Genomic DNA, 22,186 nt, shown 5'->3' with positions numbered 1-22,186 from the left:
GTGACTTTGATCGCATGAACTGTTGAAATAGTCTCTGATAAGGTCTTTCATTTGGATTGCAATGATATGTGGACATTTTGATGTTCTGTCAATGCCTGCTGAGCAAATGGAAGCGAAGGAAACACATGAATAGAAATTAGAGAATTAGCAGAGCACTGAAGAGAGATGGAAGAAAGGAACAGAGACTGTTTTGGATTCTCTGCGATGGGAGTAAGTCCATCCTGCCTCTGTGTGAATGAGAGGCATCTAAACAGACCTTATGTCACCAGTCAGTCACACACATATTGTCCCCCCCGCCCCCATCCCTCCTACTGTGGGTGTGTCCGTAAATTCTATCTGAAGGGCCAGAGTTCAGTGTGTGCTCAGAGTGCGCTCTGGGCGTTTGTAAATTCAGAGCATTGTCAGATTGTCCATTAGTAAAATTCAGAGTGTTTCACTCTCGGAGCGTTCAGAGCGCACACTGGACGCTCTGGCCAAGGGGTAGAGTTGATCCTAGCGTTCTGACCTCACAACGGCAGTCAAGCAACCAAGCTAACCGGCTAAAGTTAGCTAGCTACTTCCAGACCATTTTACTCGCCCTAGCAGAGCTGGTTAGGCTGTTTTCCTGTTACCTAGTTGGGGACTGTAACTGTGCTGCTGGCAACAATTGAAATATGATTTTTGCCAACATTTACTGACATATTCAATGCGTGTTGAGCGTTCATAAATGTGTCAGTTATTCTGTGCTCTGGCACGCTGAGATGAGAGCGCTCTGACATCAGAGTAGATGGCCAGAGAGAATTTACCAACGCCCTGGGCTAGAACGACCCTGAGCCGTACGGCAGTAGGTCATACTAACCCTCTGGTCCCTGTCGTAGGCTCCTCTCTCTGACAGTGTAGTTGGCTGAGAAGCCCTCTCTGGCGATGGCGTTGTCTGTGTTGATGGTCATAGAAAGGATCCCTGTGTAGGAGATGACTCGGCCAGGACTGCTGTTACCACAGTACCGCCCAATGTGGGGTCCCACTGGGATAGGGAGAAGGAGAGAAGGGGGTGAAAGAGAGAGAGAGAGAAAGGGGAGAGAAATGAAGAGAGAGAGCAATGTAAATCCATCACAGCTACAACATCACAATTACTTCCTTCAATATCCCATGTTGCGATTGATTCAGCTTTTCTACAATTAAGCAATAAGGCACGTGGGGGTATGGTATATGGCCAATATACTATGGCTAAGGGCTGTTCTTATGGATACAGCCCTTATCCGTGGTATATTAGTCATATACCACAAACCCGCAAGGTGCCTTATTGCTTTTATAAACTGGTTACCAATGTAATTAGAGCAGTAAAAATAAATGTTTTCTCATATTTGTGGTATACGGTCTGATATAGAAGAAAAAGAAACGCACACCTATTTGGGCGAGGTGCTGGCTAGCGGAGTAGAAAACAGCCAATCAGCATTCAGGGCTCGAACCAACCAGTTTATAATCTGTAGTAATAGCCTAATTTACTGCACAAAGTCTCTATTCTAGAATGAACTTCCCTCCATTAAATGTTTCACTAACTTTCACTCTGTCATCTGACAAAACATTCTATCGTGATCATGTGACAACCATTAGAGGATAACAGGTTGGAAGTTTCCGATGACCTCAGGTCTCACCTCGTTTGTGACTTTACACCTTGTGTCAAAAACAGATGTGACATGTCAGGTAGCAGAGACTATGGCACGTTCACAGTGTTTATCATTAACACGTGTTCACAGCCAACATATAACAGGTCTGGTACAGAATAAATATCTCTCATCTCCAATTATGTGTCAAGAATTGTCTGAAGCTTCTCCTTTTCCCTTTTTGTTTCCATTTCAAATACATTGTGTCGCCTACCATCTGGGATGTCAAGCATGTACACACCTCGAACACAAAGCTTTGGCAGACCCCGGGACAGAAAACACACAGGTCTATAGAGAGACATGGCCGGCATGTTTACAGCACTAACCCAGCTGTGAGGTGTGTGATTGTTTGGTCCAACCTATAGGGCTGTTTCCCAAATGGCACCCCATTCCCTATTAAGTGAACTACTTTTGAGCAGGGCCCATTGAGATCTGGTCAAAAGTAGTGTACTAAATAGTGAACAAGGTGCCATTGGAGACGCAGCCCTAGCCTGGCAAGGCCCTAGTATAGAGGAAGAAGTCTCAGGGAGCCAGACAAAGCAATGTGCCCAGCCAGGCACTCCTCTGATGCTTGTCAATGTACATTTCCTGCCATTCTCCTCAGACCCAATCACACAACAATGGAGACTGTGCAACGCGGTCAGTGAAACAACATCATTGTAGACAATGAATAGTGTAGGTTATGCCTGTCTCCTTAATGTGCTGAGCTAAATCAATCTGTGTGGCCTGGTGGATGAAAAACAACAGCGCTGCTGGCTGGTGAAACAACTCTCTCTCTTTCTCTCTCAATTCAATTCCATTTCAATGTAAGGGCTTTATTGGCATGGAAACATATGTTAACATTGCCAAAGCAAGTGAACTAGATAATAAACAAAAGTGAAATCAACAATACAAATTAACAGTAAACATTACACTCACAAAAATTCCAAAAGAATAAAGACATTACAAATGTCATATTATGTGCAAATACTTAAAGTACAAAAGGGAAAATAAATAAACATAAACATGGGTTGTATTTTACACTGGTTGCCCTTTTCTTGTGGCAACAGGTCACAAATCTTGCTGCTGTGATGGCACACTGTGGAATTTCACCCAATAGATATGGGAGTTTATCAAAATTGGGTTTGTTTTCAAATTCTTTGTGTATCTATGTAATCTGAGGGAAATATGTGTCTCTAATATGGTCATACATTTGGCAGGATGTTTAATTGCAATATTGTAATTATTTCACCACTATGGCCTATTTATTGCCTTAACCCCCTTATCCTACTACATTTGCACACACTGTATATATACTTTTTCTATTGTGTTATTGACTGTATGTTTGTTTATTCCATGTGTAACTCTGTGTTGTTGTTTGTGTCACACTGCTTTGCTTTATCTTGGCCAGGTCGCAGTTGTAAATGAGAACTTGTTCTCAACTAGCCTACCTGGTTAAATAAAGGTGAAATATATATATATATTTTAAAGGAGGTTAGGAAGTGCAGCTCAGTTTCCACCTCATTTTGTGGGCAGTGTGCACATAGCCTGTCTTCTCTTGGGAGCCAGGTCTGCCTACAGCGGCCTTTCTCAATAGCAAGGCTATGCTGACTGAGTCTGTACATAGTCAAAGATTTCCTTCAGTTTTAGTCAGTCACAGTGGTCACGTATTCTGCCACTGTATACTCTCTGTTTAGGGACAAAGAGCAGTCTGGTTTGCTCAGATTTTTTGTTAATTCTTTCCAGTGTGTCAAGTAATGATCTTTTCTCATGATTTGGTTGGGTCACACTCTCACTCTCTCACCTGCAGGGAACCCATCCCAGATCTCCAGCCAGTCGTAGCGACACAGTGCCCCGGGTGGAGGGGTGGTGTCAGGCTCCATGTCGAACGTGTCAAAGTCCACCACGATCTCTGACATTTTGGGGGCGATGATCATGAAGGTACAGTCCAGGTTGTTGGGGTACTTGTCAGGGAAGCCTGGTGTCTTTATAACGCCCTTAGACGAGGTGAAGTTTCTAGAACACTCAGGTCCTGATGAGAAGATGGAAAAAAATATGCATTGTATGTTAAACTTTGCATGTCTTTATCCTGTTTTGGTATATAATATTTGGGTCCATGGCTGTAGTTTTGTGGCTTTATGTTTGTATTAAATGTATTAATGCTGTTATTTATCACCATAATCACTGTATTTGTCTTTAACACTAATCATACAGCAGTTGAGGATCTGAAAGCAAGCAATATGTTGCCATAACTACAATGTTGTCACTTGGATTTATATAAACCATTGTTAGCAGGGGTTCATCCTGAGTCCATTTACTCCATTATCACTGAGGTGTCCACTGAGCCTGTTCCTATTGGTCACACCTTCAGTGCCACTGGCTGGCTCTGTCTGTGTTTTGACTGGGGGGCGCCTGGTATTTACTGACTGCTGCAGTCAGACACAAACACCCTGGGTTGTATTTGGAGACTTTGTGGCCCGACAAACCCCTCACCCCCACTCACTCCAACAAACCCCTCACCCTCACTCCAACAAACCCCTCACCCCCACTCCACCTCACTCCAACAAACCCCTCACCCTCACTCCAACAAACCCCTCACCCCCACTCTACCTCTCCCCAACAAACCCCTCACCCCCACTCCACCTCACTCCAATAAACCTCTCACCCCCACTCCACCTCACCCCAACAAACCACTCACCCCACTCCAACAAACCCCTCACCCCTACCACCTCATCCCAACACACCCACCACCTCACCCCAACACACCTCTCACCCCAACAAACCCTCACCCCTACCACCTCACCCCAACAAACCCACCCCCACACCTCTCACCCCAACAAACCCCTTGCCCCTACCACCTCACACCCACTCACCACAACAAACCACTTCACCCCCACTCCCTCCACCCCAACAAACCGCTCACCCCCCTCCCTCCCACCACAACAAACCACCACCCCACTCCCCCACCCCCAACAAACCGCCCACCCCCATCCCTCCAACAAACCAACAAACAAACTGCTCACCTCCCTCCCACCCCAACAAACTGCTCACCACCACTCCACCCCAACAAAACCTCCACCCACCCCAACAAACTGCTCACTCCACCCCAACAAACCCCAACAAACCGCCCACCCCCATTCCACCCAACAAACCACCACTCCACCCCAACAAACTGCTCACCTCCACCCACCCCAACAAACTGCTCACCACCACTCCACCCCAAAAACTGCTCACCACCACTCCACCCCAACAAACTGCTCACCTCCACTCCACCCCAACAAACTGCTCACCTCCACTCCACTCCAACAAACCACCACTCCACCCCAACAAACTGCTCACCCCACTCCACCCCAACAAACTGCTCACCTCCACTCCACCCCAACAAACCACTCACCCCCACTCCACCCCAACAAACTGCTCACCCCACTCCACCCCAACAAACAGCTCACCTCCACTCCACCCCAACAAACCGCCACTCCACCCCAACAAACTGCTCACCCCCACTCCCACCCCAACAAACTGCTCACCCCACTCCACAACAAACTGCTCACCCCACTCCACCCCAACAAACAGCTCACCTCCACTCCACCCCAACAAACGCTCACCCCCACTCCACCCCAACAAACTGCTCACCACCACTCCACCCCAACAAACTGCTCACCACCACTCCCACCCCAACAAACTGCTCACCCCCACTCCCACCCCAACAAACAGCTCACCCCACTCCCACCCCAACAAACTGCTCACCCCACTCCACCCCAACAAACTGCTCACCCCCACTCCACCCCAACAAACTGCTCACCCCCACTCCACCCCAACAAACTGCTCACCCCACTCCACCCCAACAAACTGCTCACCCCACTCCACCCCAACAAACTGCTCACCCCCACTCCACCCCAACAAACAGCTCACCCCACTCCACCCCAACAAACAGCTCACCCCCACTCCACCCCAACAAACTGCTCACCCCACTCCACCCCAACAAACAGCTCACCCCCACTCCACCCCAACAAACTGCTCACCCCACTCCACCCCAACAAACCGCCTCACCCCACTCCACCCCAACAAACTGCTCACCTCCACTCCACCCCAACAAACTGCTCACCACCCTCCCACCCCAACAAACCGCTCACCCACCACTCCACCCCAACAAACTGCTCACCTCACTCCACCCCAACAAACCTCTCACCTCCACTCCACCCCAACAAACCGCTCACCCCCACTCCACCCCAACAAACAGCTCACCTCCACTCCACCCCAACAAACTGCTCACCCCCACTCCACCCCAACAAACTGCTCACCCCACTCCACCCCAACAAACTGCTCACCCCCACTCCACCCCAACAAACTGCTCACCCCCACTCCACCCCAACAAACAGCTCACCCCACTCCACCCCAACAAACTGCTCACCCCCACTCCACCCCAACAAACTGCTCACCACCACTCCACCCCAACAAACAGCTCACCCCACTCCACCCCAACAAACTGCTCACCCCCACTCCACCCCAACAAACAGCTCACCCCCCACTCCACCCCAACAAACCGCTCCACCCCCTCCCACCCCAACAAACTGCTCACCCCACTCCACCCCAACAAACTGCTCACTCCACTCCACCCCAACAAACAGCCACCACCACTCCACCCAACAAACAGCTCCCTCCACTCCACCCAACAAACTGCTTCACTCACTCCACCCCAACAAACTGCTCACCCCCACTCCACCCCAACAAACTGCTCACCCCCACTCCACCCCAACAAACTGCTCACCTCCACTCCACCCCAACAAACCGCTCACCACCACTCCACCCCAACAAACTGCTCACCTCACCTCCACTCCACCCCAACAAACCGCTCAACCCCACCCACCCCAACAAACAGCTCACCTCCACTCCACCCCAACAAACCGCCACCCCACTCCACCCCAACAAACTGCTCACCACCACTCCACCCAAACAAACAGCTCACCTCCACTCCACCCCAACAAACTGCTCACCCCACTCCACCCCAACAAACTGCTCACCCCACTCCACCCCAACAAACTGCTCACCCCCACTCCACCCCAACAAACTGCTCACCCCCACTCCACCCCAACAAACCGCACCACCACTCCACCCCAACAAACAGCTCACCTCCACTCCACCCCAACAAACTGCTCACCCCCACTCCACCCCAACAAACTGCTCACCCCCACTCCCACCCAAACAAACTGCTCACCCCCACTCCACCCCAACAAACTGCTCACCCCACTCCACCCCAACAAACTGCTCACCTCCACTCCACCCCAACAAACCGCTCACCACCACTCCACCCCAACAAACCGCTCACCCCACTCCACCCCAACAAACTGCTCACCTCACCTCCACTCCACCCCAACAAACCGCTCACCACCACTCCACTCCAACAAACTGCTCACCTCACTCACTCCACCCCAACAAACCGCTCACCACCACTCCCACCCCAACAAACTGCTCACCACCACTCCACCCCAACAAACCGCTCACCTCACCTCCACTCCACCCCAACAAACCACTCACCCCACTCCACCCAACAAACTGCCACCCCCACTCCACCCCAACAAACTGCTCACCACCACTCCACCCCAACAAACTGCTCACCTCCACTCCACCCCAACAAACCGCTCACCCCACCTCAACAAACCGCCACCCCAACAAACAGCTCACCACCACTCCACCACTCCACCCCAACAAACCGCTCACCACCACTCCACCCCAACAAACTGCTCACCTCCACTCCACCCCCAACAAACCGCTCACCACCACTCCACCCCAACAAACTGCTCACCTCCACTCCCACCCCAACAAACCGCTCACCACCACTCCACCCCAACAAACTGCTAACCACCACTCCACCCCAAAAACGATCACCACCACTCCACCCCAACAAACTGCTCACCTCCACTCCACCCCAACAAACTGCTCACCTCCACTCCACCCAAACAAACTGCTCACCCCACTCCACCCCAACAAACTGCTCACCCCCACCCACCCCAACAAACTGCTCACCTCCACTCCCACCCCAACAAACCGCTCACCACCACTCCACCCCAACAAACTGCTCACCTCACCTCCACTCCCACCCCAACAAACCGCTCACCACCACTCCACTCCAACAAACTGCTCACCTCACCTCCACTCCACCCCAACAAACCGCCACCACCACTCCACCCCAACAAAATGCTCACCACCACTCCACCCCAACAAACAGCTCACCTCCACTCCACCCCAACAAACTGCTCACCCCCACTCCCACCCCAACAAACTGCTCACCCCCACTCCACCCCAACAAACCGCTCACCCCCACTCCACCCCAACAAACTGCTCACCCCCACTCCACCCCAACAAACCGCTCACCACCACCCATCCCAACAAACAGCTCACCTCCACTCCACCCCAACAAACTGCTCACCCCCACTCCACCCCAACAAACAGCTCCACCCCACTCCACCCCAACAAACTGTTTCACCCCCACCCACCCCAACAAACCGCTTCACCCCCACTCCACCCCAACAAACTGCTCACCTCCACTCCACCCCAACAAACAGCTCACCACCACCACCCCAACAAACCGCCACCACCACCCACCCCAACAAACTGCTCACCACCTCCACTCCACCCCAACAAACCGCTCACCCCACCCACCCCAACAAACTGCTCACCACCACTCCACCCAAACAAACAGCTCACCTCCACTCCACCCCAACAAACTGCTCACCCCCACTCCACCCCAACAAACTGCTCACCCCACTCCACCCCAACAAACTGCTCACCCCCACTCCACCCCAACAAACTGCTCACCCCACTCCACCCCAACAAACCGCTCACCACCACTCCACCCCAACAAACAGCTCACCTCCACTCCACCCCAACAAACTGCTCACCCCCACTCCACCCCAACAAACTGCTCACCCCCACTCCACCCAAACAAACTGCTCACCCCCACTCCACCCCAACAAACTGCTCACCCCACTCCACCCCAACAAACTGCTCACCTCCACTCCACCCCCAACAAACCGCTCACCACCACCACCCCAACTCACCCCCACTCCACCCCAACAAACTGCTCACTCACCTCCCACCCCAACAAACCGCCACCACCACTCCCCCAACAAACTGCTCACCACCTCCACTCCACCCCAACAAACCGCCACCACCACTCCACCCCAACAAACTGCTCACCACCACTCCACCCCAACAAACCTCACCTCACCTCCACCCACCCCAACAAACCACTCACCCCACTCCACCCACCCCAACAAACCGCTTCACCCCACTCCACCCCAACAAACCGCTCACCACCACCCACCCCAACAAACTGCTCACCTCCACTCCACCCCAACAAACCGCTCACCACCACTCCACCCCAACAAACTGCTTCACCTCCACTCCACCCCAACAAACCGTCACCACCACTCCACCCCAACAAACCGCCACCCACCACTCCACCCCAACAAACCGCCACCCCCACTCCACCCCAACAAACAGCTCACCACCCACCCCAACAAACCGCCACCACCACTCCACCCCAACAAACTGCTCACCTCCACTCCACCCCAAACAAACCGCCACCACCACTCCACCCCAACAAACAGCTCACCTCCACTCCACCCCAACAAACCGCTCACCCCCACTCCACCCCAACAAACAGCTCACCCCCACTCCACCCCAACAAACTGCTCACCCCCACTCCACCCCAACAAACCGCTCACCCCACTCCACCCAAACAAACTGCTCACCCCACTCCACCCCAACAAACTGCTCACCCCCACTCCACCCCAACAAACTGCTCACCTCCACTCCACCCCAACAAACCGCTCACCACCACTCCACCCCAACAAACCGCTCACCCCACTCCACCCCAACAAACTGCTCACCTCCACCTCCACCCCAACAAACCTCACCACCACTTCCACCCCAACAAACCGCCACCCCACTCCACCCCCAACAAACTGCTCACCACCTCCTCCACCCCAACAAACCGCTCACCACCACTCCACTCCAACAAACTGCTCACCACCTCCACTCCACCCCAACAAACCGCTCACCACCACTCCACCTCAACAAACTGCTCACCACCACTCCACCCCAACAAACCGCCACCTCACCTCCACTCCACCCCAACAAACCACTCACCCCACCCTCCACCCAAAACCATCACCACCACTCCACCCCAACAAACTGCTTCACTCCACTCCACCCCAACAAACTGCTCACCTCCACTCCACCCCAACAAACCGCTCACCACCACTCCACCCCAACAAACTGCTCACCTCCACTCCACCCCAACAAACCGCTCACCCACTCCACCCCAACAAACATCTCACCACCACTCCACCACTCCACCCTAACAAACCGCTCACCACCACTCCACCCCAACAAACTGCTCACCTCCACTCCACCCCAACAAACCGCTCACCACCACTCCACCCCAACAAACTGCTCACCTCCACTCCACCTCAACAAACCGCTCACCACCACTCCACCCCCAACAAACTGCTAACCACCACTCCACCCCAAAAACCGATCACCACCACTCCACCCCAACAAACTGCTCACCTCCACTCCACCCCAACAAACTGCTCACCTCCACTCCACCCAAACAAACTGCTCACCCCACTCCACCCCAACAAACTGCTCACCCCCACCCACCCCAACAAACCACCTCCACCCACCCCAACAAACCGCTCACCACCACTCCACCCCAACAAACTGCTCACCTCACCTCCACTCCACCCCAACAAACCGCTCACCACCACTCCACCCCAACAAACTGCTCACCCACCTCCACTCCACCCCAACAAACCGCTCACCACCACTCCACCCCAACAAACTGCTCACCACCACTCCACCCAAACAAACAGCTCACTCCACTCCACCCCAACAAACTGCTCACCCCCACTCCACCCCAACAAACTGCTCACCCCACTCCACCCCAACAAACCGCCACCCCCACTCCACCCCAACAAACTGCTCACCCCCACTCCACCCCAACAAACCGCTCACCACCACCCATCCCAACAAACAGCTCACCTCCACTCCACCCCAACAAACTGCTCACCCCACCCACCCCAACAAACAGCTTCACCCCCACTCCACCCAAACAAACTGCCACCCCCACTCCACCCCAACAAACTGCTCACCCCACTCCACCCCAACAAACTGCTCACCTCCACTCCACCCCAACAAACCGCTCACCACCACTCCACCCCAACAAACCGCTCACCACCACTCCACCCCAACAAACTGCTCACCTCCACTCCACCCCAACAAACCGCTCACCACCACTCCACCCCAAACAAACAGCTCACCCACTCCACCCCAACAAACTGCTCACCCCCACTCCACCCCAACAAACCTCACCTCCACTCCACCCCAACAAACTGCTCACCCCCACTCCCACCCCAACAAACTGCTCACCCCACTCCACCCCAACAAACCGCTCACCACCACTCCACCCCAACAAACAGCTCACCTCCACTCCACCCCAACAAACTGCTCACCACCACTCCACCCCAACAAACCGCTCACCCCACTCACCTCCACTCCACCCCAACAAACTGCTCACCCCCACTCCACCCCAACAAACTGCTCACTCCACTCCACCCCAACAAACCGCCACCACCACTCCACCCCAACAAACCGCTCACCACCACTCCACCCCAACAAACTGCTCACCTCACCTCCACTCCACCCCAACAAACCGCTCACCACCACTCACTCCAACAAACTACTCACCTCACCTCCACTCCACCCCAACAAACCGCACCACCTCCACCTCAACAACCGCCACCACCACTCCACCCCAACAAACCGCTCACCACCACTCCACCCCAACAAACATGCTCACCACCACTCCACCCCAACAAACCGCTCACCCCCACTCCACCCCAACAAACTGCTCACCACCACTCCACCCCAACAAACTGCTCACCTCCACTCCACCCCAACAAACTGCTCACCCCCACTCCACCCCAACAAACTGCTACCCCCACTCCACCCCAACAAACTGCTCACCCCCACTCCACCCCAACAAACTGCTCACCACCACTCCACCCCAACAAACTGCTCACCCCACTCCACCCAAACAAACTGCTCACCTCCACTCCACCCCAACAAACTGCTCACCCCCACTCCACCCCAACAAACTGCTCACCCCACCCACCCCAACAAACTGCTCACCACCACTCCACCCCAACAATCCGCCACCCCACTCCACCCCAACAAACTGCTCACCACCTCCACTCCACCCCAACAAACCGCCACCACCACTCCACTCCAACAAACTGCTCACCTCACTCCACTCCACCCCAACAAACCGCCACCACCACTCCACCCCAACAAACTGCTCACCACCACCCACCCCAACAAACCTCCACTCCACTCCACCCCAACAAACCACTCACCCCACCACTCCACCCCAACAAACTGCTCACCCCACTCCACCCCAACAAACCTCACCACCACCCACCCCAACAAACTGCTCACCTCCACTCCACCCCAACAAACCGCTCACCACCACTCCACCCCAACAAACTGCTCACCTCCACTCCACCCCAACAAACCGCCACCACCACTCCACCCCAACAAACCGCTCACCTCACCTCCACTCCACCCCAACAAACCGCCACCCCACTCCACCCCAACAAACAGCTCACCACCACTCCACCACTCCACCCCAACAAACCGCTCACCACCACTCCACCCCCAACAAACTGCTCACTCCACTCCACCCCAACAAACCGCTCACCACCACTCCACCCCAACAAACAGCTCACCTCCACTCCACCCCAACAAACCTCTCACCCCACTCCACCCCAACAAACTGCTCACCACCACTCCACCCAAACAAACAGCTCACCTCCACTCCACCCCAACAAACTGCTCACCCCCACTCCACCCCAACAAACTGCTCACCCCCACTCCACCCCAACAAACCGCTCACCCCACCCACCCCAACAAACTGCTCACCCCACTCCACCCCAACAAACCGCTCACCACCACTCCACCCCAACAAACAGCTCACCTCCACCCACCCCAACAAACTGCTCACCCCCACCCACCCCAACAAACCGCTCACCCCCACTCCACCCAAACAAACTGCTCACCCCACTCCACCCCAACAAACTGCTCACCCCACTCCACCCAACAACACCCACCCCAACAAACCGCTCACCACCACTCCACCCCAACAAACCGCCACCCCCCTCCACCCCAACAAACACCTCCACTCCACCCCAACCACTCACCACCACCCACCCCAACAAACCGCTCACCCCCACTCCACCCCAACAAAAACCACTCACCCCAACAAACGCCCACCACCACCCACTCCAACAAACTGCTCACCACCCCACCCACCCCAACAAACCGCTCACCACCACTCCACCCCAACAAACTGCTCACCACCACTCCACCCCAACAAACCGCCACCCACCTCCACTCCACCCCAACAAACCACTCACCCCCACTCCACTCCACCCAACAAACCACCCCCACTCCACCCCAACAAACCGCTCACCACCACTCCACCCCAACAAACTGCTCACCTCCACTCCACCCCAACAAACCGCCACCACCACTCCACCCCAACAAACTGCTCACCTCCACTCCACCCCAACAAACCGCTCACCTCACCTCCACTCCACCCCAACAAACCGCTCACCCCCACTCCACCCCAACAAACATCTCACCACCACTCCACCACTCCACCCCCAACAAACCGCTCACCACCACTCCACCCCAACAAACTGCTCACTCCACTCCACCCCAACAAACCGCCACCACCACTCCACCCCAACAAACTGCTAACCACCACTCCACCCCAACAAACCGATCACCACCACTCCACCCCAACAAACTGCTCACCTCCACTCCACCCCAACAAACCACTCCACTCCACCCAAACAAACTGCTCACCCCCACTCCACCCAACAAACTGCTCAACTCCACCCCAACAAACTGCTCACCTCCACTCCACCCCAACAAACCGCCACCACCACTCCACCCCAACAAACTGCTCACCTCACCTCCACTCCACCCCAACAAACCGCTCACCACCACTCCACCCCAACAAACTGCTCACCTCACCTCCACTCCACCCCAACAAACCGCTCACCACCACTCCACCCCAACAAACTGCTCACCACCACTCCACCCCAACAAACAGCTCACCTCCACAAACAAACTGCTCACCCCCACTCCACCCCAACAAACTGCTCACCCCCACCCACCCCAACAAACCGCTCACCCCACTCCACCCCAACAAACTGCTCACCTCCACCCACCCCAACAAACCGCTCACCCCACTCCACCCCAACAAACAGCTCACCACCACTCCACCACTCCACCCCAACAAACCGCTCACCACCACTCCACCCCAACAAACTGCTCACCTCCACTCCACCCCAACAAACCGCTCACCACCACTCCACCCCAACAAACAGCTCACCTCCACTCCACCCCAACAAACCTCTCACCCCCACTCCACCCCAACAAACTGCTCACCACCACTCCACCCAAACAAACAGCTCACCTCCACTCCACCCCAACAAACTGCTCACCCCACTCCACCCCAACAAACTGCTCACCCCACTCCACCCCAACAAACCGCTCACCCCCACTCCACCCCAACAAACTGCTCACCCCCACTCCACCCCAACAAACCGCTCACCACCACTCCACCCCAACAAACAGCTCACCTCCACTCCACCCCAACAAACTGCTCACCCCACTCCACCCCAACAAACCGCTCACCCCCACTCCACCCAAACAAACTGCTCACCCCACTCCACCCCAACAAACTGCTCACCCCACTCCACCCCAACAAACTGCTCACCTCCACTCCACCCCAACAAACCGCTCACCACCACTCCACCCCAACAAACCGCTCACCCCCACTCCACCCCAACAAACTGCTCACCTCCACTCCACCCCAACAAACCGCTCACCACCACTCCACCCCAACAAACCGCTCACCCCCACTCCACCCCAACAAACTGCTCACCTCACCTCCACTCCACCCCAACAAACCGCTCACCACCACTCCACTCCAACAAACTGCTCACCTCACCTCCACTCCACCCCAACAAACCGCTCACCACCACTCCACCCCAACAAACTGCTCACCACCACTCCACCCCAACAAACCGCTCACCTCACCTCCACTCCACCCCAACAAACCACTCACCCCCACTCCACTCCACCCCAACAAACCGCTCACCCCCACTCCACCCCAACAAACCGCTCACCACCACTCCACCCCAACAAACTGCTCACCTCCACTCCACCCCAACAAACCGCTCACCACCACTCCACCCCAACAAACTGCTCACCTCCACTCCACCCCAACAAACCGCTCACCTCACCTCCACTCCACCCCAACAAACCGCTCACCCCCACTCCACCCCAACAAACATCTCACCACCACTCCACCACTCCACCCCAACAAACCGCTCACCACCACTCCACCCCAACAAACTGCTCACCTCCACTCCACCCCAACAAACCGCTCACCACCACTCCACCCCAACAAACTGCTAACCACCACTCCACCCCAAAAAACCGATCACCACCACTCCACCCCAACAAACTGCTCACCTCCACTCCACCCCAACAAACTGCTCACCTCCACTCCACCCAAACAAACTGCTCACCCCACTCCACCCCAACAAACTGCTCACCCCCACTCCACCCCAACAAACTGCTCACCTCCACTCCACCCCAACAAACCGCTCACCACCACTCCACCCCAACAAACTGCTCACCTCACCTCCACTCCACCCCAACAAACCGCTCACCACCACTCCACTCCAACAAACTGCTCACCTCACCTCCACTCCACCCAACAAACCGCTCACCACCACTCCACCCCAACAAACTGCTCACCACCACTCCACCCCAACAAACAGCTCACCTCCACTCCACCCCAACAAACTGCTCACCCCCACTCCACCCCAACAAACTGCTCACCCCCACTCCACCCCAACAAACCGCTCACCCCCACTCCACCCCAACAAACTGCTCACCCCACTCCACCCCAACAAACCGCTCACCACCACTCCACCCCAACAAACAGCTCACCTCCACTCCACCCCAACAAACTGCTCACCCCCACTCCACCCCAACAAACAGCTCACCCCCACTCCACCCCAACAAACTGCTCACCCCACTCCACCCCAACAAACCGCCACCCCCACTCCACCCCAACAAACTGCTCACCTCCACTCCACCCCAACAAACCGCTCACCACCACTCCACCCCAACAAACCGCTCACCACCACTCCACCCCAACAAACTGCTCACCTCACCACCACTCCACCCCAACAAACCGCTCACCCCCACTCCACCCCAACAAACTGCTCACCACCACTCCACCCAAACAAACAGCTCACCTCCACTCCACCCCAACAAACTGCTCACCCCACTCCACCCCAACAAACTGCTCACCCCACTCCACCCCAACAAACTGCTCACCCCCACTCCACCCCAACAAACCGCTCACCACCACTCCACCCCAACAAACAGCTCACCTCCACCCCACCCCAACAAACTGCTCACCCCCACTCCACCCCAACAAACTGCTCACCCCCACTCCACCCAAACAAACTGCTCACCCCACTCCACCCCAACAAACTGCTCACCCCCACTCCACCCCAACAAACTGCTCACCTCCACTCCACCCCAACAAACCGCTCACCACCACTCCACCCCAACAAACCGCTCACCCCCACTCCACCCCAACAAACTGCTCACCTCACCTCCACTCCACCCCAACAAACCGCTCACCACCACCCACTCCAACAAACTGCTCACCTCACCTCCACTCCACCCCAACAAACTGCTCACCCCCACTCCACCCCAACAAACCGCCACCACCACTCCACCCCAACAAACAGCTCACCTCCACTCCACCCCAACAAACTGCTCACCCCCACTCCACCCCAACAAACAGCTCACCCCCACTCCACCCCAACAAACTGCTCACCCCCACTCCACCCCAACAAACCGCTCACCCCCACTCCACCCCAACAAACTGCTCACCTCCACTCCACCCCAACAAACCGCTCACCACCACTCCACCCCAACAAACTGCTCACCACCACTCCACCCAAACAAACAGCTCACCTCCACTCCACCCCAACAAACTGCTCACCCCCACTCCACCCCAACAAACTGCTCACCCCACTCCACCCCAACAAACTGCTCACCCCCACTCCACCCCAACAAACTGCTCACCACCACTCCACCCAAACAAACAGCTCACCTCCACTCCACCCCAACAAACTGCTCACCACCACTCCACCCCAACAAACTGCTCACCTCCACTCCACCCCAACAAACCGCTCACCTCACCTCCACTCCACCCCAACAAACCGCTCACCCCCACTCCACCCCAACAAACATCTCACCACCACTCCACCACTCCACCCCAACAAACCGCTCACCACCACTCCACCCCAACAAACTGCTCACCTCCACTCCACCCCAACAAACCGCTCACCACCACTCCACCCCAACAAACTGCTAACCACCACTCCACCCCAAAAAACCGATCACCACCACTCCACCCCAACAAACTGCTCACCTCCACTCCACCCCAACAAACTGCTCACCTCCACTCCACCCAAACAAACTGCTCACCCCCACTCCACCCCAACAAACTGCTCACCCCCACTCCACCCCAACAAACTGCTCACCTCCACTCCACCCCAACAAACCGCTCACCACCACTCCACCCCAACAAACTGCTCACCTCACCTCCACTCCACCCCAACAAACCGCTCACCACCACTCCACTCCAACAAACTGCTCACCTCACCTCCACTCCACCCCAACAAACCGCTCACCACCACTCCACCCCAACAAACTGCTCACCACCACTCCACCCCAACAAACAGCTCACCTCCACTCCACCCCAACAAACTGCTCACCCCACTCCACCCCAACAAACTGCTCACCCCCACTCCACCCCAACAAACTGCTCACCCCCACTCCACCCCAACAAACCGCTCACCACCACTCCACCCCAACAAACTGCTCACCCCCACTCCACCCCAACAAACCGCTCACCACCACTCCACCCCAACAAACTGCTCACCTCCACTCCACCCCAACAAACCGCTCACCACCACTCCACCCCAACAAACTGCTCACCACCACTCCACCCCAACAAACAGCTCACCTCCACTCCACCCCAACAAACTGCTCACCCCCACTCCACCCCAACAAACTGCTCACCCCCACTCCACCCCAACAAACCGCTCACCCCCACTCCACCCCAACAAACTGCTCACCCCCACTCCACCCCAACAAACCGCTCACCACCACTCCACCCCAACAAACAGCTCACCTCCACTCCACCCCAACAAACTGCTCACCCCACTCCACCCCAACAAACAGCTCACCCCACTCCACCCCAACAAACTGCTCACCCCACTCCACCCCAACAAACCGCTCACCCCCACTCCACCCCAACAAACTGCTCACCTCCACTCCACCCCAACAAACCGCTCACCACCACTCCACCCCAACAAACCGCTCACCACCACTCCACCCCAACAAACTGCTCACCTCACCACCACTCCACCCCAACAAACCGCTCACCACCACTCCACCCCAACAAACAGCTCACCACCACTCCACCCCAACAAACTGCTCACCCCACTCCACCCCAACAAACTGCTCACCCCACTCCACCCCAACAAACTGCTCACCCCCACTCCACCCCAACAAACTGCTCACCCCCACTCCACCCCAACAAACCGCTCACCACCACCCACCCCAACAAACAGCTCACCTCCACCCACCCCAACAAACTGCTCACCCCCACTCCACCCCAACAAACGCTCACCCCCACTCCACCCAAACAAACTGCTCACCCCCACTCCACCCCAACAAACTGCTCACCCCACCCACCCCAACAAACTGCTCACCTCCACTCCACCCCAACAAACCGCTCACCACCACTCCACCCCAACAATCCGCTCACCCCCACTCCACCCCAACAAACTGCTCACCTCACCTCCACTCCACCCCAACAAACCGCTCACCACCACTCCACTCCAACAAACTCACCACCACTCCACCCCAACAAACCGCTCACCCCACTCCACCCCAACAAACCGCCACCACCACTCCACCCCAACAAACCGCTCACCACCACTCCACCCCAACAAACTGCTCACCACCTCCACTCCACCCCAACAAACCGCTCACCCCACTCCACCCCAACAAACTGCTCACCACCACTCCACCCAAACAAACAGCTCACCTCCACTCCACCCCAACAAACTGCTCACCCCCACTCCACCCCAACAAACTGCTCACCACCACTCCACCCCAACAAACGCTCACCCCCACTCCACCCCAACAAACTGCTCACCCCCACTCCACCCCAACAAACTGCTCACCCCACTCCACCCAAACAAACTGCTCACCCCCACTCCACCCCAACAAACTGCTCACCCCCACTCCACCCCAACAAACTGCTCACCACCACCCACCCCAACAAACCGCCACCACCACTCCACCCCAACAATCCGCTCACCCCCACTCCACCCCAACAAACTGCTCACCTCACCTCCACTCCACCCCAACAAACCGCTCACCACCACTCCACTCCAACAAACTGCTCACCTCACCTCCACTCCACCCCAACAAACTGCTCACCACCACTCCACCCCAACAAACTGCTCACCACCACTCCACCCCAACAAACCGCTCACCTCACCTCCACTCCACCCCAACAAACTGCCCACCCCACTCCACCCCAACAAACTGCTCACCCCCACCACCCCAACAAACCGCCACCACCACTCCACCCCAACAAACTGCCACTCCACACCCCAACAAACCGCTCACCACCACTCCACCCCAACAAACTGCTCACCTCCACTCCACCCCAACAAACCGCTCACCACCACTCCACCCCAACAAACCGCTCACCCACTCCACTCCACCCCAACAAACGCACCCCACTCCACCCCAACAAACAGCTCACTCACCACCACTCCACCCCAACAAACGCTCACCACCACTCCACCCCAACAAACTGCTCACCTCCACTCCACCCCAACAAACCGCTCACCACCACTCCACCCCAACAAACAGCTCACCTCCACTCCACCCCAACAAACTGCTCACCCCCACTCCACCCCAACAAACTGCTCACCACCACCCACCCAAACAAACAGCTCACCTCCACTCCACCCCAACAAACTGCTCACCCCCACTCCACCCCAACAAACTGCTCACCCCCACTCCACCCCAACAAACTGCTCACCCCCACTCCACCCCAACAAACTGCTCACCCCCACTCCACCCCAACAAACCGCTCACCACCACTCCACCCCAACAAACAGCTCACCTCCACTCCACCCCAACAAACTGCTCACCCCCACTCCACCCCAACAAACCGCCACCCCACTCCACCCAAACAAACTGCTCACCCCCACTCCACCCCAACAAACTGCTCACCCCCACTCCACCCCAACAAACTGCTCACCTCCACTCCACCCCAACAAACCGCTCACCACCACTCCACCCCAACAAACCGCTCACCCCCACTCCACCCCAACAAACTGCTCACCTCCACTCCACCCCAACAAACCGCCACCACCACTCCACCCCAACAAACCGCCACCCCACTCCACCCCAACAAACTGCTCACCTCACCTCCACTCCACCCCAACAAACCGCTCACCACCACTCCACCCAACAAACTGCTCACCTCACCACCACTCCACCCCAACAAACCGCTCACCACCACTCCACCCCAACAAACTGCTCACCACCACTCCACCCCAACAAACTCACCTCACTCCACCCCAACAAACCACTCACCCCCACTCCACTCCACCCCAACAAACGCTCACCCCCACTCCACCCCAACAAACCGCTCACCACCACTCCACCCCAACAAACTGCTCACCTCCACTCCACCCCAACAAACCGCTCACCACCACTCCACCCCAACAAACTGCTCACCTCCCAACAAACAAACGCCACCTCACCTCCACTCCACCCCAACAAACCGCTCACCCCCACTCCACCCCAACAAACATCTCACCACCACTCCACCACTCCACCCCAACAAACCGCCACCACCACTCCACCCCAACAAACTGCTCACCTCCACTCCACCCCAACAAACCGCCACCACCACTCCACCCCAACAAACTGCTAACCACCACTCCACCCCAAAACCGATCACCAAACCAACAAACTGCTCACCTCCACTCCACCCCAACAAACTGCTCACCTCCACCCACCCAAACAAACTGCTCACCCCCACTCCACCCCAACAAACTGCTCACCCCACTCCACCCCAACAAACTGCTCACCTCCACCCACCCCAACAAACCGCTCACCACCACTCCACCCCAACAAACTGCTCACCACCTCCACTCCACCCCAACAAACCGCTCACCACCACCCACTCCAACAAACTGCTCACTCACCTCCACTCCACCCCAACAAACCGCCACCACCACTCCACCCCAACAAACTGCTCACCACCACCCACCCAACAAACAGCCACCCCACCCCAACAAACTGCTCACCCCACTCCACCCCAACAAACTGCTCACCCCACTCCACCCCAACAAACCGCTCACCTCCACTCCACCCCAACAAACTGCTCACCCCACTCCACCCCAACAAACCGCTCACCCCCACTCCACCCCAACAAACAGCTCACCACCACCCACCTCCACCCCAACAAACCGCTCACCACCACTCCACCCCAACAAACCGCTCACCCCACTCCACCCCAACAAACTGCTCACCACCCAACAAACAGCCACCTCCACCCACCCCAACAAACCTCTCACCCCCACTCCACCCCAACAAACTGCTCACCACCACTCCACCCAAACAAACAGCTCACCTCCACTCCACCCCAACAAACTGCTCACCCCACTCCCACCCCAACAAACCGCTCACCACCACCCCAACAAACCGCCACCCCCACCCAACAAACTGCTCACCCCCACTCCACCCCAACAAACCGCTCACCACCACTCCACCCCAACAAACAGCTCACCTCCACTCCACCCCAACAAACTGCTCACCCCACTCCACCCCAACAAACCGCTCACCCCCACTCCACCCAAACAAACTGCTCACCCCACTCCACCCCAACAAACTGCTCACCCCCACTCCACCCCAACAAACTGCTCACCTCCACTCCACCCCAACAAACCGCTCACCACCACTCCACCCCAACAAACCGCTCACCCCACTCCACCCCAACAAACTGCTCACCCCACCCACCCCAACACCCCCACTCCACCACCCACCCCAACAAACTGCTCACCACCACTCCACCCAACAAACTGCCCAACAAACTCACCACCACCCCAACAAACTGCTCACCACCACTCCACCCCAACAAACCGCACTCCCACCACTCCAAACCCCAACAAACCGCTCACCCCACTCCACCCCAACAAACCGCCACCACCACTCCACCCCAACAAACTGCTCACCTCCACTCCACCCCAACAAACCGCTCACCACCACTCCACCCCAACAAACTGCTCACCACC

General features: G+C 56.3%; 1 protein-coding gene across 1 annotated transcript in view; it reads right to left on the bottom strand.

Annotated features, from left to right (window-relative positions):
- LOC115101578 (neuropilin-1a-like) overlaps window positions 1–22,186 on the bottom strand; it is a 121,440-nt gene that overhangs the window by 62,454 nt on the left and 36,800 nt on the right. The window contains exons 4-5 of the mRNA XM_065005791.1: window positions 3,427–3,654; window positions 839–1,003 (exon numbers count right to left, since the gene is read on the bottom strand). Of these exons, the coding sequence (XP_064861863.1) occupies window positions 839–1,003; window positions 3,427–3,654 (393 nt within the window). The remainder of the gene's footprint in view (window positions 1–838; window positions 1,004–3,426; window positions 3,655–22,186) is intronic.

Source organism: Oncorhynchus nerka, linkage group LG20, assembly GCF_034236695.1.
Source record: "Oncorhynchus nerka isolate Pitt River linkage group LG20, Oner_Uvic_2.0, whole genome shotgun sequence".
Lineage (NCBI taxonomy): Eukaryota > Metazoa > Chordata > Actinopteri > Salmoniformes > Salmonidae > Oncorhynchus > Oncorhynchus nerka.
The sequence above is the reverse complement of the archived record's forward strand: the minus strand, read 5'-3'. Positions and strand labels throughout refer to the sequence as shown.